General features: G+C 62.2%; 1 protein-coding gene across 1 annotated transcript in view; it reads right to left on the reverse strand.

The window, feature by feature from the left end:
- Positions 4,527 to 21,395, reverse strand: part of NOTCH1 (notch 1) — a 45,729-nt gene continuing 28,860 nt past the window's right edge. The window contains 19 exon segments of the mRNA XM_018056124.1: positions 4,527 to 7,632; positions 9,038 to 9,135; positions 9,290 to 9,437; positions 10,482 to 10,777; positions 11,333 to 11,498; positions 11,579 to 11,666; positions 11,853 to 12,069; positions 12,804 to 12,952; positions 13,498 to 13,893; positions 14,135 to 14,706; positions 15,731 to 15,843; positions 15,922 to 16,179; positions 16,328 to 16,460; positions 16,900 to 17,084; positions 17,219 to 17,372; positions 17,952 to 18,153; positions 18,778 to 19,006; positions 19,693 to 19,845; positions 20,328 to 20,447. Of these exon segments, the coding sequence (XP_017911613.1) occupies positions 6,154 to 7,632; positions 9,038 to 9,135; positions 9,290 to 9,437; positions 10,482 to 10,777; positions 11,333 to 11,498; positions 11,579 to 11,666; positions 11,853 to 12,069; positions 12,804 to 12,952; positions 13,498 to 13,893; positions 14,135 to 14,706; positions 15,731 to 15,843; positions 15,922 to 16,179; positions 16,328 to 16,460; positions 16,900 to 17,084; positions 17,219 to 17,372; positions 17,952 to 18,153; positions 18,778 to 19,006; positions 19,693 to 19,845; positions 20,328 to 20,447 (5,156 nt within the window). The 3' untranslated portion in view covers positions 4,527 to 6,153.

The raw sequence follows: 21,395 nt of genomic DNA on the forward strand, positions 1-21,395 counted from the left end.
ACCGACAGCCATCCTGACCGCCTAATCCACACTGCCCAGCGTGGTGGCCGTGCACACATGTGGTGGTCAACTACCTGGACTGTGGCCCGTCCAAACTGAGGTGCACCGTAAGCCTGGAACACCCACAATCTTTTAAAGACAGTCCCCCTCCTACCCCCAAAGAAGGTAAAAGATGCCATTAACTTTGTGTCAGTTACATGCTGAAGTGACAGTATTTTGGGTCTGTTGGATTAACTAAGATATATTACTAAATAAACTTCACCCATTTCTTTTTGCACTTAACATGGCTGCTAAAATATTTGAAATTGCACACGTGGCTTGCATTGCCTTTCCGGCGGACAGTGCTGCTCTAAATCACCCTGGAGGCCTCCAGGAAGGTGCCCCACCCCTGCCCCTGGTGAGCAGTCAGGAGAGGAGGGCACGGCAGGAGGGTGGACTGGCCACTCTGTGTTGACCTCACGTGTTTTGCGTGTTGAAAAGCACAAGTCTCCAGACCCCTGGGGTGGGACACCACGAGGAGGGGAGGGGGCCAGGGCCGACGCCTGGGCCAGCTGGCCGTGGCCGTGCAGGCCGTGGGCATGCACGTGGCACTGGGATGCCTGGGGACATCTATCTGCTAGGGCTGCCAGAACAAGTGCTACGCACCATTCCCTGGTGCTCCAGTGGTGGGGACCCAGAGCTTTCACTTCCGGGGCCTGGGTTCAATCCCTGGTCAGGAAACTAAGGTCCCACGGCTAAAAAAATAGAAGTGCCACAGGCCAGTGGCTTAACAGAAATTCAATTCTTACAGTTCTGGGTGCCAGAAGGCCAAGACCAAGCTGTCGGCAAGGCGGATTTCCTGAGGCCTCCCTCCTGGGCTGGGAGGCGGCCGCCTTCTCCCGGGTCTCCACAGCTCCCTCTGTGCGAGTCCGTGTCCCGATCGCCTCTTTTTTGAGGACCCCAGTCACATTGTCTTGGGGCCCCCCGCACCGACCTCACTTTCCCTAAATTACCCCTTTAAAGACCCAGTCTCCAGAGACAGCTACATTCTGAGGTCCTGGGAGCTGGGGCTTCCACATACGAATTTGGGAGACCCAGAGCCCCAAGCCAGAACAAGCCAGACCCCCAGGCCAGGGTTGTCTTGGCTGAGTCCAGCCCCAAGGGAGAGGCTGCGCCCTTTCCCTTGTGGGAGGTGCACCGTGGCCTGGGAGGGGTCCTTTCAACAACGCACGGCTGGTGGAGCAGGCCGGCTCAGACTGTGTGTCCAAGATGAGAATGGTGCACGGCAGAAATGCTGGTGGGCAGTGGAGCTGAGGCTGTGGGAGCAGGTTCAGGCCCCAGTGAGCAGGTCTTGGGGTGTCTTTCAGCCTGCAGTGGGCTCCCTGGGGCCTGGGGAATCCCTGCCGGTGCTTCTGAGCCCGAGCACAGCTGAGGGTTGCGTCCCTGGGCATCAGGGGAGGTTCAGGCAGGGGAGGGCAGAGCCCTCAGCCTGTGGCCGTGGTTGGTCTGCCCCCAGGACCTCGCCCGCAAGGCGACGGGCAGGGCCAGGTTCTGGGCATGCCCAGTTTAAACCTGACATGGCATCGCTCTCCTTGTTGCTGGGGGCCCGAGGGTTTGAGGGAGAAGTGAGGTGCTCCTTAAGGCCCACAGGTCCCCTGAGGCCTGTCCTGCTGCCTCTGAGGGAATCCCACAACTACCAGGAACTTCTTGGGAGGACAAACACTGCTAGGAGTTCTTTCTTTAAAAAAAGTAATTGAGGTAAAATTCATAGAGCATGAAATTAACCATTTTACAGCGAATTCAATGGCATTTAGCATATTAAAAATGTGCAACAACCACCTCTGTCAAGTTCTAAGACATTTCATCACCGGAAGTAATGCCCCAGACGCACTGGGCATTCACTGCCCATTGCCCACAGCTCCCAGCCCTGGGGACCACTGATCTGCTTTCTGCCTCTCTGGGTTTGTTTACTCTGAATGTTTTATACAAATGGAAGCACACAGCCTTTGGTGTCTGGCTTCTTCCACCCAGCGTGGTCTTTCTGCATTTTGACTGAGCTGTAGCTTGTGTTGGTCACTTCATTTCTTTTTATGGCTGAAAATAGTCCGTCCTGCAGGAGCAATTGGCAAACCACTCCAGTATCCTTGCCTGGAGAATTCTATGGACAGAGGAGCCTGGTGGGCTACAGCCCATGGGACTGCAAAGAATCAGACATGACTGAGTGACTAACACACACACAACAGGCCATCACGTGTGTGTTTAGTCTGGGCTCTCCAGAGAAACAGAGCCAACAGGATGCTGTTGTTCAATAGCTCAGTCACGTCCAGCTCTTTGCAACCACATGGACTGCAGCACGCCAGGCTTCCCTGTCCCTCACTATCTCCTGGAGTTTGCACAAGTTTGTGTCCATTGGGTCGGTGATACTATCCAAACATTCCATCCTCTGTCGCCCCTTCTTCTGTCTTCAGTCTTTCCCAGCATTGGTGTCTTCTCCCAGTGAGTCAACTATTCGCATCAGATGGCTTGGAGCTTCAGCTTCAGCATCAGTCCTTCCAATCAGTATTCAGGGTTGATTTCTTTTAGGATGGACTGGTTTGATCTCCTCGCTGTCCAAGGGACTCTGCAAAGTCTTCTCCAGCACCACAATTTGAAAGCATCAATTCTTCGGTGCTCAGCCTTGTTTATGGTCCAACTTTCAACAGGGTGTATCAATACATAAAGAAATTTATAACAAGGAACTGACACATATGATTATGGAGACTCTGAAGGCAGGAAGAAACAGATGCTCCAGCTCCAGTAGTCAGGGGGCAGGATGTCCCTCCTCCTCAGCCTTTCTGTTCTATTCATACCTTCTTCACCTCATTGGGTGAGACCCACCCGCATGGGGGCAGGGGAGGGGGCATCTGCTTTACTCAGCCCAGATTGCAATGCTAATCTCATCCCTCACATGTGGCCAAATCTGAGCCCCCCCACCCCCACCGCCAGCCATGCTGACACATAAAATCAGCCGTCACAGTGTGGTCCTACCCGACTTGGTTCACCAGGCGGCAGCTGATGGGCATTCGGGTTGTCCCCACCTCTTGGCTGCTGTGGGCACATGTGCAGAAGGACCGGCTATAGAGCCCGTTTTCACTTCTTTTGGGTGCCCACCTAGGAGTGTGGTTTAAGGGTGCTGGGAGTTCTTTGGGCAGAATTTAGGCTGAGTGCCCCTTCCAAGATGGAAGTTCACCATTTACCATATTCCATTTCCCAGTATCTCTTGTCCCAGAAATGAAGCTTCTGCACTCAGCGAGAAAATCTTGGGTTCACCCTTGTGCCCAGATGGGCCACACCAGGGACAGGTGGCACTTTGCAACGCCAGTGGCTTCAAAACAGATTAACAGTCCGCTGACCTTCTGAACTGTGGTGTTGGAGAAGACTCTTGAGTGTCCCTCAAGGTGGTCAGTTCAGTTCAGTTCAGTTCAGCCACTCAGTCATGTCCGACTCTTTGCGACCCCATGGATTGCAGCACACCAGGCCTCCCTGTCCATCATCAACTCCCGGAGTTTACTCAAACTCATGTCCATTGAGTCAGTGATGCCATCCAACCATCTCATCCTCTGTCATCCCCTTCTCCTCCTGCCTTCAATCTTTCTCTGCATCAGGGTCTTTTTCCACTGAGTCAGCTCTTTGCATCAGGTGGCCAAAGTATTGGAGTTTCAGCTTCAGCATCAGTCCTTCCAATGAATATTCAGGAATGATTTCCTTTAGGATGGACTTGTTGGCTCTCCTTGCTGTCCAAGGGACACTCAAGAGTCTTCTCCAACACCACAGTTCAAAAGGTCAGCGGACTGTTAATCTGTTTTGAAGCCACCGGTGTGGGGGCAGGGCCAGGTAGAGAAAGGGAGGAGCCAGGTAGAGGAGAAGTGAAACCAAGTAGAGAAGGGGTAAGGTACAGTGGAGAAGGGGTAGAGTCAGATAGAGAAGGGGCAAAGAGCGGGGCCAGGCAGAGGAGAGGTGGGGCCAGGTGGAGAAGGGGCGGGGTCATGAGAAGGGGCGGGGGCAGGTAGAGCTGGCGTAGGGAGGAAGGCATAGGGAGGAGGGAGGAAGATCAGAGCCGTGTGCCTCATGGCCCAGTTGCGGATGCCTGAGACAGTGGTTCTGCCCAGCCTGCACTCCTTGGGGGTCACAGGACTCATCCCACTATGTCACCACCCCCGCCCCCCAGGGTTCCCCTGCTCAGATGTCCCTGGGCTCTCTCTGCCCCAGGCCGGGGTCTGGACCCTTCCTTGTGCCCCTCCTGCCAGCAGCGGTGGTCCCCAGGCTAGTAAGTGGTGCCTCACCCTCCGTGACCCAGACACTTGAGAGACAGCCGAGAGCCTGGTTTTGGGATTGCGTGTGCCCTGCTCCCTATGGAGTCTCTGCCCCGCTGCACAGGGCCTGCCAGGGTAGATGGACACTGGATACCTGACCCGACAAAGTGACCCTGGCACCCAGGAGCCAGGGCTGGCATTCCCTCTCTATCGCTCTCCCTCCCTCTCAGAAAGCAAGCCAGGACCACAGTCGAGTTTAGCAAAATCTGGACGACCATCGGAATCATTTTTATTGCAAATCTGTTAACAAAAAAGATGAAAAAAAATACATCATTTTAATCACCTACAGTTTTGTAGGTAGATAACTTTTTAAAAAAGTTTTCTTTTTATGTAAACTACACTCTATCTTATAAAACACAAAAACAAACCACATCTTAGGAAGAGTCTGATCGTGCCCACTAGGGGTGGCCCCACAGCACGCCCGGCGAGGCCGGGGCAGCAGACTCAGTGCGGTGGGCGGCGGGACCCCCCGGCTTTGCTCTCAGGAGCTACGGTTCGGCAGCTGCAGGTCGTGGGGCCTGGGTTCTGGCATCCCTTATCAGCACGACCCTGACAGAGTTGTCCAATCAGATTTCTTAAACAAAATCACCCTTTAAAAATGTATTTACAGATATGTATCTGCCACAGGCTTATACTTGATAATGTAAAAATCTGCTCTACCCTGGGTGCTGGGAGTGGTGGCCCGCGAGCAGGCTCCTGGTGACCCGAGCACCGCAGGGCGCGCCAGGCCCTGGCACCAGGGTCTCTGAGCACTGAGGCTGGACACGCCCACATTTTTCCAAGTCTCCTATAAAAACCAGGCCCGTCAGCACTGGGCCGCAGGGGCGCCAGTTTTTCTTCCACTGAACCTGGGAGATGCAGTTCAAGTTGAGGTGCCTCCAACAAGGCGGCCCGGCAGTGTCTTTCCCCAGGAAGGGGGAGGCCTCCCCGACGTGGGGTCCAAGGTGGGTACCACATGGCCACACCTCCGACTTCTCACATGATGCTTAAACATCAGCGGGGGTGAAGGGCAGGGGAGCCTCCAGAAAGAACAAGAACTCACAATACCAAAGAACTACGTAATACTGAACCTGAAACAAAGATTCATGACTGGTACCATGAAATGTACCCTTGGCATACCCCAAGAACACGTTTTGAGAGACATATCTTTAAAAAGTTTAGAAGTACAACCGAAATGCACGAACCACATCATTTTACATTTTACTTTCCTACTTCAGGTACAAAGTAACCCATGTGCCAAGAGAGTTAAAGGGCTTGCTTTTCTTTCTCTAGACGCATCTTTTCATAAGATGCAGGCGGTCCTGGAAGGAGGGTGGTCCAGGTTTGGAGGTGGGGGTGAGGGGATGTCTGGGGAAATCAAAGCAGGCCCCGGGCACCCCTGGAGCTTTCTGAACAATGTTGGCTCAAACCACCCTTGTCTGACATCATTTCTTTTGGGATTCAAAAAAGAGGAAATCAATAAATAAATGGCATTTGCACATCATGAATCTTTGTTTATATTTTACAAATACCTAGGAGTCTTTATCCTAAGTAGGAAAATCATGACTGAGAACTAGTTTATTTTCTCGGAGCAGATAAAAGTTTCTACCTGATGCCATACAAAACAGTACATATAAATAAAAAGGCAGTGTTTCCATGTAAAATAAAAGTACATAAATAAATACTAAAAAAAAATTTAAAAATCCTTGTCCTCTTATTTTGTATAAAAACACATTTGTTGAAACAAAGCTCCTTTGGTCGGCCCCGGCATTCATGGAGCGCACGCACGCGCCCCGGCAGGGCTTGGGAAAGGAAGCGCAGGGTCCTGGGGGCAGCCGGCTGTTTACTTGAATGCCTCCGGGACGTGGGCGATCTGGGACGGCACACTGGTGGGCGGGCTGGAGATGCCCTCGGACCAATCGGAGATGTTGGAATGTGGCGAGGAGCTGGACCACTGGTCGGGGGACTCGGGGGACGGGGTGAGGAAGGGGTGCTCGGGCACCTGTAGCTGGTGGCTGGGGGTGTTGTCCACCGGGGAGGACGAGTAGCTGTGCTGGGAGGGGGGCGTCAGGAACTGGGCGGTGGTCATGGGCGGGGCCAGCGTGGGCGGGGCCAGCGTGGACGGCAGCGACGTGGGCAGGACCTGGCTGTCCTGCGGCAGGACGGTGTGCGCCGCCAGGTTGCCGGGCCCCAGCGGCTGCATGTCCACCTGGCTCAGCTCCCCTCCCAAGAAGCTCCGGCCCAGGTGGCCGCTGGCGGCCGAGCTCACGCCGAGGTGCGGCTGCGGCGGCTGCAGGTTTGGCTGCGGCGGCATGCTCGGCGGCTGCATCTGTAAGTTCTGCTGTGGCTGCAGCTGCTGCGTCTGCACCAGGTGAGGCTGGGAGGCCAGCCGCGTGTTGGGCAGGGCCTGGTAGCTCATCACCTGGGATAGGGCGGGGGCGTGCAGCGCGCCCACCGTGCCATGCTGGAGGCCGGCAGCCTGTGTGCTCAGGGTGCCCGGCGTCACGCCCCCTCGCAGCGGGTTGTACTGGTTGGGCACCAGGCCATTCTGCAGCCGGGACAGCCACTCGCACTGGCCATTCAAGCCCGCAGCTCCACCCACGGTGAAATTCACAGCCCCACCGCCCCCACTGCCGCTGGCGCCCAGGATCGTGCTGGTGCCGGAGGCCACGGGCAGGTGGGAGAGGCGTGGTGGCCCTGCCTCGAAGGCCAGCCGGCTGCCCCCGCTCAGCGCCGCCATCTCGGGCTTAGCTGCCACGCTCAGGTGGCTGACGCCCAGGTGGGCCTCGGGCATCCCGGGCAGGTGGTTGAGGGGCACGGAGGGAGACGGCTGGAAAGGGGAGGGCAGGAGGGGCGGGGAGGCCACGTCTGACAGGTAGCCGTGGGGGGACTCGAGGGAGTCCACGGGCGACAGCACACTCCCGCTGTCCAGCAGGCAGCCCTTGCCATCTTGGGACTTCTTCCTCCGAGCCTTGAGGTCCTTGGGCTCCTTGCCGCCGCAGGCCAGGCCCTTGGTGCTGGGCTTGCGGGCCTTCTTGCCCTGCATGGGGGGCTTGAGGTTGCCCAGGTAGCCGTTGGGCGAGCAGAGCGGGGGTGACAGGGTGGGCGCGCCACCCAGGGTGGCACCATGCAGCGGGGGGCTGCGCACCAGGCTGTACTCGTCCAGCAGCCGCACAATGTCGTGGTGCATGCGCTCCTGTGCGATGTCGCGAGGCAGGCGGTCCATGTGGTCTGTGATGTCCCGGTTGGCGAAATGATCCAGCAGCACCTTGGCAGTCTCGTAGCTGCCCTCCCGGGCGGCCAGGAACAAGGGCGTCTCCTCCTGGGGGGAGCAGATGGGGGCAGGTGCAGGGGTCACCAGCCACCAGATGGACCAGCGGTCAGCCCCGCCTCCACCCTGCTGCGGAGGGGAGGCACCTCATCTTAACCCTCCCCCTAGGGTCCTACCATCACTATTATGTCTTACAAACAAAAACACCTTAAACGCATCTTCTAAGACCCACCCAGAGGACCTGTGGGATCCTATATTCTAAACCAGTGGGGCTCTACCTTCACGGCGTCAGAAAGTGAAGTCGCTCAGTCATGTCCAACTCTTTGCGACCCCGTGGACTGTAGCCCTCCAGGCTCCTCCATCCATGGGATTCTCCAGGCAAGAATACTGGAGTGGGTTGCCATTTCCTTCTCCAGGGGATCGAACCCAGGTCTCCCGCGTTGCAGGCAGACAGACGCATTAACCCCAGAGCCACCAGGGAAGCCCTTCGGGAAATCTAACAGAATGTGTCCCCTCTTCCCCTCCTCCAAAACCACACAGATGGAGACCCTGCCACGATTTCAGGGGCTGTGGGGTCACTAAAGTGTGCCTGTGGGCATCCGTTGGTCTCTGAGGAATCCTGACATCTTAGCTCTGTCCCCAGGGCGTGGTTTTCTCATCTGTACAGTGGACATGCCACGTATGCCCCCCGAGGCTGCTGTGTGGGGTGAGGCTGGATGGTGTCTGCCTGGCACACACATGGCCTTGGCCGCAGCTATCGCCCCGCCACGGCGGTCCCTGCCACCAGTCACCCTGTCTCCCCAGAAGGAGGCGGGATGATGCCTCTGCCCCATGGCAGACTCAGAAGTGACCGGGCCCAACAGCATCCCCTGCGCCCCTCCCCCAGAACAGGAGATCCCTTCAGGGGTCAGTGAAGGAAGGGGTGGGTCCGGGGACACAGGAGCCCAAAGGCAAGCGCAGGAGACTCAGGGCCAGGCTGGGGCTGGGCAGGAAAGAAAGAGCATACTCAGACTCTGGGGACAGACTGCAGCGAGGCTGAGAGAGACCAGAGGCGGTCCACGTGTAGAAGGTGGACACTCACCGTTCCATCTGGGGGCCTGGCAACGCAGAGCCCCCCACCCTGCCCACCAGCCTCTTGGCTCAGCGTGCACCATCTGGGTCAACCCGTCCCGGCCAGTGACAGCCAAGGACAGAGGTGAGGTCACAGGTCACAGTGACATGGGGGGGGGTGGACAGCTGCAGCTGCCCGTGCCCTGGGCCCGGGAGGGGACTGGTAATGTGGCCAGAGGGAGGCAGGGAGCGCCGACCACACGGGCACCCACGTCTCTGTTTTCCTGCAGCTTCTCCTGGGACTTAACGGGTGAGGGAGCCGAGGCCCAGAAGCTCAAGTCATGGCTCGGGGGTCCCCCGGTCGGGAAGGAGCGGCAGCGGGGAAGTGTCTCGCCAGCCAGCCCACCTTGTTGTTCTGCATGTCCTTGTTGGCCCCGTTCTTCAGCAGCACGACAGCAGCCTCCACATTGTTCACCGCGGCTGCCCAGTGCAGGGCGGACTTGCCTGCAAGGGGAGCAGAGGGCGGGACAGGGGTTGGCAGGCGGGACAGGGGTTGGCAGGCAGGTCGGGGGTGGGCAGGCGGGTCAGGGGTGGGCAGGCGGGTCAGGGGTGGGCAGGCGGCCGTGGCGTGCCCCCTCTCCGGCCCATCCGGGCTCACCCAGGTCATCCACGGCGTTGACGTCGGCGTGGGAGTTGATGAGGTCCTCCAGCATGCCCTCCACGGCCAGGCGCGCGGCCAGGATCAGCGGGGTCGTGCCGTCGTGCATGCGGGCGTCCAGGTCGGTGGCTCGGTTCCGGATCAGGATCTGGACCACAGGGAAAGTCTCGGGCTCAGCTCAAGTGTGAGCGTGAGGCCCCCGCCCGCTCCGGGACACGTGCTTGGGACCCAACCCCTGACTCAGATGCAGCCCTCCTGGGGTCAGGCGGCCCCAGGGAGCCCAGACACGTGTGGCGTGCGAGCCCGGGGAGTGGGCAGAACTCCACCAGGCTCTGCTGGAGGGGTGGGGCCGGAGCACGAGACAGAAGGACGGCCACTGTTTCGGGGGTGGGAGGGGGGACGAAAGGAGCTGGGGAAGAGCCGTGTGTGGACCAGCCTCTCCCCGAAAAGCGCCCAAGGGAATGTCTCTACGTGCCACAGAGACTGCCCGGGCAAACTCGGCCAGAGCCTGCCTCCAGGGGCTCGTTTAAATTGTCCCCAATCTCTCATTTCCATAAAAAACAACATGTCAGAAATCATTAGACTTTTGTGACACCCCCCATTTGTGCCCCATTTACCTGCCTGTCTCTGCAGAGCAGCATGGCCTGGGGCCTGGGGGTTTGTGGCCAGGAGACTGGCAGGCAGCTTTCAAAAGCTGCTTCTGCCAGGGATGCTCCCCAGAGACCCAAGCACCCACGTCCCTAATCCATCCTCATCCTGGAAGGCCAGCAAGGCCAGAGCCGCCCCCCGCCCCCCCCACTGCTCACAGGCAGCAAACAGCAACCTCTAGCCCTTCTCCCCACCGCCAGAGGCGATCGATGCCTCCAGCCAAAGAGGGGAGGGCATGGGGGCTGCGAGGGGCAGGCACACGGGATGGGCCTATCCTGGGTGAGGGTGAGGAGGCCCTGCCCCTGTAGGTCCCTGTGGCCTCTCTTGCTTTAGCGCCACCAGCCTCGCTGCCTTAGGGGACGATACAGGGGATTTGACACCCTCCCTGGCCTCACGCCCCCTCCAGGGTGCAAAGGTTTGGGGTGCCGGGGGAACCCCAGCTGCCCCTGCTCTGGCCAGGGTTGGCATCAGGGCTCTGCGGCCAGACCAGGAAGGAGGGAAGGCAGGCGAGGGTGTGCAGAAGGGCACGTGAGTGGCTGCCCACCTGGAAGACGCCCTGTGCGTCGGCAGACACAGCCGCGTGCAGTGGGGTGCGGCCCATGTTGTCCTGTATGTTGGCATCTGCGCTGGCCTCCAGCAGGCGCTTGGCCGCGTCGGAGCGTGAGTAGCGGGCGGCCAGGTGCAGGGCGGTCTCGCCGGTGCGGTCCGTCTGGTTGTGCAGGCTGGCGCCCTGGTAGATGAAGTCCGAGATGACCGCGGGCGCGTCCTCCTCCTCTTCGCTGTTGCCTGTCTCTAGGCCCCCTCCGCTGCAGGAGGCGATCATGAGGGGCGTGAAGCCATCTGCAGGGGGGCAGGACGGGGACAGGGCCAGGTCAGGAAGGCTGGCCCCTGGCAGCTGCTCCCGGGGATAACAGACCTCAGCGGGGGCGCTGCCCACGGAGGCCCAGTGCACACAGCCGCACTGCCCAACACCAGTGCAATCCGTCCAAGCTCCCCGAGGGCAGAAACAAGTCCAGCTGCAGGCAGCTGGTGGGCTCTGCTTCCTGACCTGCCCGAGACCTTCACCCACAGCCCCGTCCAGGAGACAGAGGAGGTAAGCTAACAGGCACTCTGGATGTCTCAAAAGACGCATTTTGAAAGAAGAAACCAACTCAGAGCGCAGAGCGCGGTTTGAGACCTGCACTCTGAGAGGGGAGGCCATGAGGAGGCTGACCAACTCCTGGGGGTTCTCACCCCCTCCAAGGCCCAGGGAGTTTTCAGGTACTGACCCTGAGGCTTGGGACAGGGGGGCGGGTGGGTCACCAGGTCAGGGAAGCGCGGGCCGCCCAGTGCCACCAGGTTCCTGGGGGTGGAGCCCTGGGTTGGGGGGGGCGGTGTCTGGCCAGCCGCACCTACCCGGCCCGCGGACGTTCACGTCCATGCAGTCGGCATCCGCCTCGCCCTGGGGAGGCGTGGGGGCCATGGCAGACACGCGCAGGTCGGCGGCGTCCAGGTGCTGCTGGGTCCACTGCCGGTGGTCTGTCTGGTCGTCCAGGTCAGGGAGGACCACGGGCTCCTCGAACTATAGAAGGGCGTGGGGCAGAGGGTCACACCCCGCGGGGCGGGGCAGGGCGGGGCGGGGACCCTGGAGCCCCGACTCACCCGGAACTTCTTGGCCTCCAGGCCCTCGTCGCCCCACTCATTCTGGTTGTCGTCCATGAGGGCGCCGTCCGAAGAGTTCTTCAGGGGCCTGGGGGTGACGGGGCCGGGGGGAGATGGGACTAAGCGCGGGGAGCGGGGGTCCACGGAGATTCCCCTCCCCTTCCAGGCCCCGCGCATGCCCAGGGCCCCAGGAGGGGCCGCGGAGGAGGGGAGGGGGCAGCCCCGCCTCCCGCAAGCCTGGCCCCCACCCAGACGCCCCGCCACGTCCACTGACTTGAGGCCCACGGAGTCCTCGCCGAGGGGCTCGCGCCGCTTCTTCTTGCTGGCTTCCGACACCTTGAAGCCCTCGGGGAACCAGAGCTGGCCATGCTGCCGCCGGCGCTTCCGCGACAGCAGTACCCCGCAGCCCACGAAGAACAGCAGCACGAAGGCCACCACGGCCACGTACATTAAGTGCAGCGGCGGGGGCGGGGGCGGCTCCACCGTCTCACCTGCGGGCACAGCGGCCGCGGGCGGGCGCCCGGACATCAGGCCGCGCAGCCAGGCAGGCCTGCGGCCGGGGGCAGCGCACTGGCTCCGCGGCCCGGCGCGTCCTCGCCCGCTCGCCTCCATCCCGCCCCCCAAAATAAGGTCATTTTCTACGCGATTAATCAGAATTGCAAACTATCGCTAAATTCTCTCCTGCACCAGCCGGCTATCTGGAGACAGCTTTTACTTTTTTCTCCTTTAAGGGAGAAGGATTAGGCAACTTCAAATCGCTGCACTCGCATCGAGCTGTTAAGACAAAGGATTTAGGGGGATTTTCCAGATACAAACTTCAACACTTCACATGACATCGATCAATTCTTTGCTTTCTCTCTCAAAAAAAAAAAAACAACCCGTAATGATTTTGAAATAATACCCAACAAAGAAAAATCGGGAGGAAGGGGTGGGGCGAGAAAAGTCTCCCCCCCAATTTGCTGGCGGATGTGTGGACTCCCCTGGGCCAGCCTCGAGGACAGCTGTTGCTACGGGAGTGAGAGCATGCCCGGTGGGAAACCCCAGAAAAGCCCCCCCAGCTCTGGATGGCATGACACCCCCCCCCATGGGTGGCAACTGGCGCAAAGAACAAGAGCATCCTGGGGGGGCGGGGGGAGCTGGGAGACCGCCTCCCACGCACAACCCCTCCCAGGACGGTCCAGAGCTCCCGTGGGAGTGCGGCTGGGGGAGCAGGCTGGCCACTCACTCTGCACGGCCTCGATCTTGTAGGGGATGTTGAGGCTGCCCAGCGAGGCCAGCGCACCCAGGAAGGCGGCCACGTCCGTGGCGCTCTGGAAGCACTGCGAGGACGACTGGACGCACTGCCGGTTGTCAATCTCCAGGTAGACGATGGACCTGGGGTGGCAGGGCAGAGCCTAGGTCAGGGGGCTCGGGCGCCGGCCCACTCCTGGCACCCGCCCGGCCGGCACGCCCCCCAGGGATGGCTCTGGCTCCTGCGGCGTCACCCTGATGGATGGGCGGGGAGAGAGGGTGCTCCCAGAACCCCAGGGGGGCAGCCTGGGGAGGCGGAGAGCTGGGTCTGGACAGGAACAAGCCTGGAGGTGCACAGTGGCCCTGAGGGCCCGCCGTGTCCAGCACCAGCAGGGCACGCATGGAGCTCACACGGACACTCCTCAGAGTGCTCCCCTGCCAGCAGTGGGCTCCTGCAGAGCCAAGGGCAGCCTTGGCCCCCATCTCGGAAGGATGGAGGTGTCCGGAGCCTGGTCCCTCGTCTCCGTGAGAGCTGAGCCTGGGTGGCAATGCCATCTCTGCTGCTCGCCCGTCACGGGAGCTGAAACCCCAGGTCTCTTTCCCCATCTCGGGAGGACAGCGCTGTCCTCTCTGAGAGGGGGGCATCCCTGAGGGTCAGGGCGTGGAGGCTGCCGGGGGGGCTCGCTCACCCGCGGATGTCCATGGGGTCCAGCTCCCTGCGCTGGCGTCTGCCGGCGCCGCCTGGGAGCAGCGGGGCCCCGCCGTCCACGGAGCGCCTGACGGGGAGCTTGTGCAGCTCCTCCTCGCGGCCGTAGTAAGGGAAGATCATCTGCTGGCCGCTGGCATCGCGCTTGAAGACCACATTGGTGTGCAGCAGGCGGCTGAGCTCGCGCAGGAAGTGCAGGGAGCGGTTGCGCAGCTGTTCGGGTGGCATGAGGACCACCAACACCAGCGTGCCGGCTGCCAGCCGCTCAGGCACGTGCTCCGCGCAGTCCAGCCCGTCCCACTCGCACTCCGCGCTGTTGCAGCCCTGGTCGCAGTGCCCGTCCCTGAAGTGGTCCTTGCAGTACTGGTCGTACAGGGGGCTGGGGGCGCACGGCAACAGCTCAGGGCTCCCTCCGCGCCCAGGGCCCCCAGGGCCACGCCTGCCCCTGTCCACCCAGAGGCCCTCGGCCAGCACCCGGCTGTGCGCTGCCCTGCCTGCGAAGCCCAGTGGCCTCCTCCCACCTGCTCTGCCCCTGCTGGTGAGCGGACGGCCCCCTCGCCTGCCCCCCACCAGCCCCGTGGGACATCGTGGGCGCTGAGCGGCGTCCGCGCGGGCCTTACTTGCACTGGCCTTCTGCGCGCTGGCAGTCGAAGCCGTCGAAGAGGCAGCCGGCCGAGTTGCACTGGCTGTCGCAGCGGCCGTTGCTGAAGTACTTCCAGCACTGCAGGGCCTGCGTGCAGTTCTGCCAGGGGTCGTCGAAGTTGAGGGAGCAGTCGCCGCCGTCCCAGCCGCACGCGTGGTTGTTGCACTGCAGGCTGCAGACCTTGTTGCCGGCCTCCTCGCGGCAGCCGGGGAGCTCGCAGGTCTCCTCGACCTGCGGCGGGGGGATGTCGAGGCCCAGGCCGCCCGCGAAGCTGTAGTCCAGGATGTGGCACAGGAGCCCGTTGAACTTGGCAGGGCAGCGGCAGCGGTAGAAGGGGCTCTCGGCGGCGGGCTCGCAGACGCCCTGGTTGTAGCAAGGGTTGCCGCCCACGCAGGGGCTGCTGGCCGGGAACTGGCACTCGGGGCCGGTGAAGGGGCCCAGGCACAGGCAGGTGGGGCTTCGCGCGCCCGCGATGCACGTGCCACCGTTCAGGCACCGCAGGCTCCCGCAGCTGCGGGCGTCGTTCTCGCACGTGGCGCCCTCGAAGCCCTGCGGGAGGGGCCGTGTGGCTGTGAGGGGTGAGCTGGCCCCCCCCACAAGTGCTGGGGACACGCCTGGCCGCTCCATTGCGTCCCCCACCCACCCACAAGGGCTGGTGGCCTTTCCTTTTAAAAGGAAGTCAACACGAAACACTCGGGGGTGGGGGTTTCCCAGGAGTTGGGAGGGAAGGAGGGAGGGGTGGGCACCGTAGGAGCCTGGGGCACTTTTAGGGCAAACAACCTCCTGGGATCCTGCACAGGGGGCTCGTAGCACTGCGTGTGTGGCAGACCCAAGGAACACATGACATGGAGTGGGCTGGACTTAACGTGTCAGTGTGTGCATCACTCGCTGCTGCTGCTGCTGCTGAGTCGCGTCAGTCGTGTCCAACTCTGTGCGACCCCATAGACGGCAGCCCACCAGGCTCCCCCCGTCTCTGGGATTCTCCAGGCAAGAACACTGGAGTGGGTTACCATTTCCTTCTCCAGTGCGTGAAAGTGAAAAGTGAAAGTGAAGTTGCTCAGTCGTGTCCGACTCTTCGCGACCCCATGGACTGTAGCCTACCAGGCTCCTCCGTCGATGGGATTTCCCAGGCAAAAGTACTGGAGTGGGGTGCCATTGCCTTCTCCAGGGGATCTTCCTGACCCAGGGATCAAACCCTGGCCTCCTGCACTGCAGGCAGACTCTTTACTGTCTGAGCCACCAGGGAAGCCCACAGGAGAGCAAGATGTTAATAACGGGAAAGCTGGGTGTGCAGGGGGCGAGGCTACACAGGAACCCTCCTGCACCAATTTTCTACTAAACTGCTTTAAACATAAAGACACAAGAAACACTGTCTCGAGGGGAACGCGGAGGGTGGAGTCCAGACACACGAGCCACCTTTTGCCCTCCAGCTCACCCGCAGGCTGGAGGGGTGGCGGGATGGGGCGGGGAGGTGCTGGCCAACCCTGGGCACTAGGTATGCTGAGCCGGGGGTGTCCTCCTGCCCCCTTCAGACCAGAAGCCCTCTCCACCACCTGCTGCCCATGGCACCTACCGCTGGGCATTTGCAGATGAACCCGCGGGCCGTGTTGGAGGCCACCGCACAGCTACCCCCATTCTTACAGGGTCTGTCCTTGCAGCCGTTAATGACCGACTCGCAGCGGCGTCCTGGGGACAAGAGTGGCGTGAGGCACTGATCCCCCCACTCCCGGCACCGCCCACCCCCCTGACCAGGGCAGCACCCACCAGTGTGGCCAGCGCGGCACTCGCAGTGGAAGGCATTGACACGCTGCACACAGTTCTGGGTGCCACGGGCGTCGCAGGGGTTGGACAGGCACTCGTTGACATCACCCTCACAGCGCTCACCCACGAAGCCGGGCGGGCAGGTGCAGCTGTAGCCGCCCACCTGGTCCACGCAGGTGCCGTTGTTAAAGCACTTGGGGCCCCGGGACACGGGGTCGATGGGGGGGTTGCAGTCGTCCACGTTGATCTCGCAGTGCACGCCTGCAGGCCAGGCGCCATAAGACCCCACGTGGCCGCTCTCAGGCCCCACGCCTCCCACAGGTGTGCCCCGGCCGGGGGTCAGACGCCCAGGAGCTGGACGCTGGCAACCAGCCCACCAGACTCCCTCCCCAAGTGTGGCCAAGCCTACCCTGTGTGCCGCGGGGGCAGGAGCACTTGTAGGTGTTGGTGAGGTCGATGCAGGTGCCTCCGTGCCGGCAGGGCTGGGACAGGCACTCGTTCACCTCCTCGGAGCAGTTCACCCCGTGGTAGCCGGGCACACACTGCAGGGGGACAGCGAGGCGTGGGCCTGAGGTTCAGCGGGCAGCCAGGTTGCGGCCCCCTACCCCTGTGTGGGCTGACGGGGCCCCATGAGCTGCCCTCTTGCCTCGCAAAGCCCTCCTACCAGGACCCAGATGGAGACCCTGGTAAGGGCCCTGGGAAGCTGCGGTTCACTGCCCAAGGTGGTAGTGTAGAGGTGGGTGAATCTGGGGGAGGGAAACCCTGCCCTGCTTCTCAGGGTCTTCCTCTTGCAGGTGCCCCCAGAGGACAGCTCCTCCAGGCAGTCTTTCCTGATTACCCAGCCCTCCCCTGATGGGACTGAACGCAGCACGCCTCTATGGGTCTAGTCTTCCCTGCCACACTCGTTCCCAGCCCAGGGCCTGGCCCTCAGTGGCACTCAGGCCAGACACACACACCCCCGCCCCAGGGACGGGTGCCCACCTCACAGGAGTAGCCACCGGGGTAGTCGGTGCAGGTGGCCCCATTCTGGCAGGGGCTGGGTGAGCACTCGTCCACCTGCTCCTCACAGTAGCTGCCCGTGTAGCCGGCCTGGCAGTGGCAGTGGTGTGTGTTGCCCGCGTTCATGCAGAGGCCCCCGTTCCGGCACAAGTGGGTCACGTTGATGCCTGCAGGGGAGGTGGCGGGCGGAGCGTGAGGCCCCAGCTCCCCTCCCCAGGGGCTGCCTCGTGCCTTGGGCAGCACACCTCCTGACCTCAGAGGTCTGATGCCCGGTGGGCACGGAGAAGCCTGGGCTGGTTACCTTGCTGCCGCGCGGCCACCTCGCAGGAGACGCTGGGCACGTCACAGTAGAGGCCAGTCCAGCCACTGTGGCACTCACAGCGGTACAGCGCGTTGGTCTGCCAGCACCGGCCACCATTCTTGCAGGGAGACGAGTCGCACCAGCGCACGAGGGTCTGGGGACGAGGGGGCAGCCTCGCTCACGCCCCACCCGCCAGTCCCCACGGGCCCAGCCCACCCAGCGGGGGACACACATGGGCGCCAGAGACCCTCACGCCCAAGGTGGCCCGTGACCTCCCCCCAATCCACAGAAATGGACACCGAGGCCCACGGGGTCTCCCCTGCTCAGGAGCAACTGGGGCTGCGGGGGCCCCTCTCTTGCTCTGGGCCCTTGGTGGTGAATCCTGACAACAGGCTGCCTTTCCTTGAAGGAAGATTTTTTCTTAAGAAGGAAACAGCTCTCTTCTAATTGGTGTTTTGTGTGTGAACATCTTTAAAGAAGATAAACCTTTGATACTTTTACACAGTCTCCATGAAAACACTGGTGTTTAGCCGCCTTCCCCCCCAACAGCTGGTCCTTGTTTTTGCTCCCTAAGCCTCTGCTACCTGAGCTGGAAACTGCCCTGCTCACCACCTCTCCCTCCTTATCTGCCCCCTCCTCGGCTCTCCAGGGTGGGAGGGCCAGCTGGAATGCAAACGAGGGGCCCCGCCATGTGGCCAAGGTGCCTGGCATGTGCCCCGGGGCCCGCCCTCACCTGGCAGTTGAGGCCCGTGTAGCCCTGTGGGCAGCTGCACTTGTAGGCACCGTAGCTGTCCTGGCAGGTGCCGCCGTGCAGGCAGGGCCGAGAGTCACACTCGTTGACATCGTGCTGGCAGTAGCTGCCGGTGAAGCCGGGTGGACACAGGCAGGTGAAGGAGTTGATGCCGTCCACGCAGGTACCACCGTTGAAGCAGGAGCTGGAGGTGGGCAGGCAGCAAGGGGGTGGTGAGTTGGGGGCAGGACCCTGCCCAAGCAGGTACGTCCATGCCAGCATCCTCACCACCAATCAGGGTGGCCACAGGGGTCTGGGTGCCAGGACAGGCCAGCACACCCTGGCTGACCTCAGGGAGGCCAGTAGGAGTCCCAGGGGACCCCAGACTCTCACACCACACCACACTCCTTCCTCCGCCCTGTTTAGAACTCATGCTGAGAGGAGCTTTATATCGCACACAGGTGTGTCACGATTAAGACAAAAATGAGCAGAAACCAGACCGCATGGGAGATAAATGCTAGAAACGGGATAAGTGTGACGGTCCATGCCGAGCTTCCTGGCAGCCAAGGCAAATAAGGACACATGCCAGTTACGAGGTCCCCAGCTGATGGAAGGAGGAACAGCAGTTCCTGAGGATAAACCGCAGGGCTCCTGCTTCTAAGCCACAACGGAGAATGGACAACGGCCCTTCCAGGAGGAGCGGTGTCTCACACTGGCAACAAGTGCCCGCCCCCAGGTGGACACCCGCTGGGCACCCGCTGGGTACACAGGTCTGCCGGCGCTGTGCGTGGCCCCGTAGCCGGCTGCATGCACCCGCGGCCCCTCGCACCTCTCCGTGCAGTCGGGCGTGTTGTTCTCGCAGTGGATGCCGCTGAAGCCCGTGGGGCAGGTGCAGGTGTAGCCATCCACGCAGTCGGTACAGTTGGCGCCATTGCGGCAGGGATCGCTGGCACACTCGTTGATGTCCTCCTCGCAGAAGGCGCCCTGGAAGCCGGGCAGGCAATCGCAGAAGGCCGCGTTGATGCCGTCTGTGCAGGAGCCCCCGTTGTGGCATGGGTCTGCGAGGGGACCGGAGGGCAGGCCTGAGAGCTGGGCACCACCCCTCTGCCAGGGCGGCCAAAACTCTGGGCTCCTGGCACTGCCCCCGGGGTGTTCCGCAGGGAGCCCAGTCCAGCAGGCCGCATTGTGAGCTTGGGGTCTACGCTACCCCACGAGCTCCCGGTCCTCGGGCCATAAAGGCCGGCAGGCTTAACAGTGAGACCCACACAGGCTGTGGCCACAGGCTTCCCTGCCTGCTGGTAATGCCAGATGAGGTACTTGGCCTCTCTTGGACCCCAGGTGGCATGAGCCCCATTCCTCAGGGGTCATGACAAGAACTAGGTTAAGAGCCACGCTGGATGGGGCAGCTGCGGCCCCGGGGAGAGGAGCCCGGGAGTCCGGCTGGGAGATGCTAGGATGGACGAGTTGGGGGCCCATCAGCCTGGCACCACAGCCCCGGAACCGCCCGCGACCACCTCGCTGGTCACCAGCAGCCACCTAGCCCCGCCCCAGCACTTCCTCCAGCCCCCAACCAGGCGCCCTTCCGAAAGGTCCCTCTGGATCGAGAGGGCTGCCGGCGCCAAGCCTGCACCCGGGTACTGCCCTGCCCAGCCTCTCACGTGACCCGGGCACGTCCCCTGCCCTGCGCCCGCCTGGGGACACGGGTCTGGACGTCTCGAGCGGGCGGGGCCGGCCAGCCACTCACTGGGCCGGCAGTCGTCGATGTCCGTCTCGCAGTTGCGCCCCGTGTAGCCCGCCTGGCAGTGGCAGCGGTAGCCGCCGTTGGTGTTCTGGCAGGAGGCGCCCACGCGGCACGGGCTTTTCACACACTCGTTGATGTCGATCTCGCAGGTCTGCCCTGGGGAAGGGGACGGGGGAGCCGCTGGCTCAGCCAGTACCCACTGGGCACTGCCCGCCCCCCCGGAGCAGGCCCTCTACTGTCGCAGGGCGACCCTCTCGGGGCGTCCAGGGAAGGGGGGCTCTCCAAAGGGCTGCCCCCTGACTTGGGGCCAAGCAGGAGACAGATCTTCAAGCCTGGGAGGACCCTGCAGCCCACTGGTTCATCCCCCAAGGACGGGGACTCACTAGCAAGAGTCGCCTGAAGCCCTTGACCCTCCCCACCCCTGTCCCCCCGGCCCCTGGGCTCACCCTGCCAGCCCGTGGCCCCCGAGCCTCTCCGAGCTTCCCCACCCCATCCCCCTGGGCTCACTCTGCTAGTCCGTGGCCCCCGAGCCTCTCCAAGCCTCCCTATGTCCCCCCATCCCCCTGGGCTCCCCCTGCCAGCCAGTGGCCCCCGAGCCTCTCCGAGCCTCCCTATGTCCCCCCACCCCCTGGACTCACCCTGCCAGCCCGTGGGGCAGGCGCAGGAGAAGCTCTCATAGTCCTCTGACTCCCGACACTCACCACCATTTCTGCAGGGCCCGGGGGCACACGGGGCCAGCACCACCTCACACGTGGCCCCTGGGAGGGAGGGGCAGGGTGATGAGCCCTCCGGGAGCCCCGGCCAGAGGTCAATGCCCCAGGCAAGTCCTGACAGAGGCCCCAGCAGCCACTGTGAACGGGTGGTTCTACCGTCAAAGCACGTCTGGTTGCCCCGCATGGGGGGCGGGGGCGGGGGGACATACAGCGGGGCACCAGGACTCTGGCTGTGTGAGCGCCTGGCTGTGTGAGTGCCTGAACGTGAACCAGGGGAACCCTTGGGCCCCCACAGGCTGGGGGAATGGCCTGGGCCCCGCTACCTGATAGTGCCAGGAGCAAGGGCTGGGCTGGGCCTGACGACCCCCCGACGAAGGGGCCATGGACCGGCTTCCAGTTTCGTGCCCTGCTAATGGCAGAGGGCCCCGCACTGAGCTGGCGGCCTGGGAGCTGAGTCCAGGGGTTCGGTGCCTCGGGCGGCTAGTGCCCATCTCGGGAGGCCCCTGAACCAAGGCTGTGACTGCAGGGAACGTGCCAGCCTCAGCCCTCAGGATGGCTGCTTATCAGGGGAGCACTGGACACGGCGTCAGGACCCCGGGTGGGAGCGGGAGTCTGCCTGGACCCCGGCACTCCAGGTGACCTTTCCTCTCTGAGAGCCCAACGCGGGGTTTCCTGTTTACGGCCCACGGGGCCATGTCCCGAGCCCGCGAGGAAGCGTTATCTTCCCGGCCGCCCATTATCTCCCCGGCCCGCAGGGGTGACTGTCCCAGGCCTTTCATTCTATCGGTTTCCACAGTGACCCCAGCCGGCAGGAAATTCGCCAGGGTTTCCGACAATTGTGCAGAGGGAAGCAGGAAGCGGGCGGACGGGAAGCGGGTCAGCACAGGCCGGCTCCTCCCCGCCGGCCGCCAGCCCCGATGGCAGTGTGTCCGAAAGGGGCTCGGGTGCGCCCTGGGCGGCCACCGGGGAGGGGGCGTTTCCTACCGGCGGAGG

Source organism: Capra hircus, chromosome 11 (genome assembly GCF_001704415.2).
Source record: "Capra hircus breed San Clemente chromosome 11, ASM170441v1, whole genome shotgun sequence".
In the NCBI taxonomy this organism is placed as follows: Eukaryota; Metazoa; Chordata; class Mammalia; order Artiodactyla; family Bovidae; genus Capra; species Capra hircus.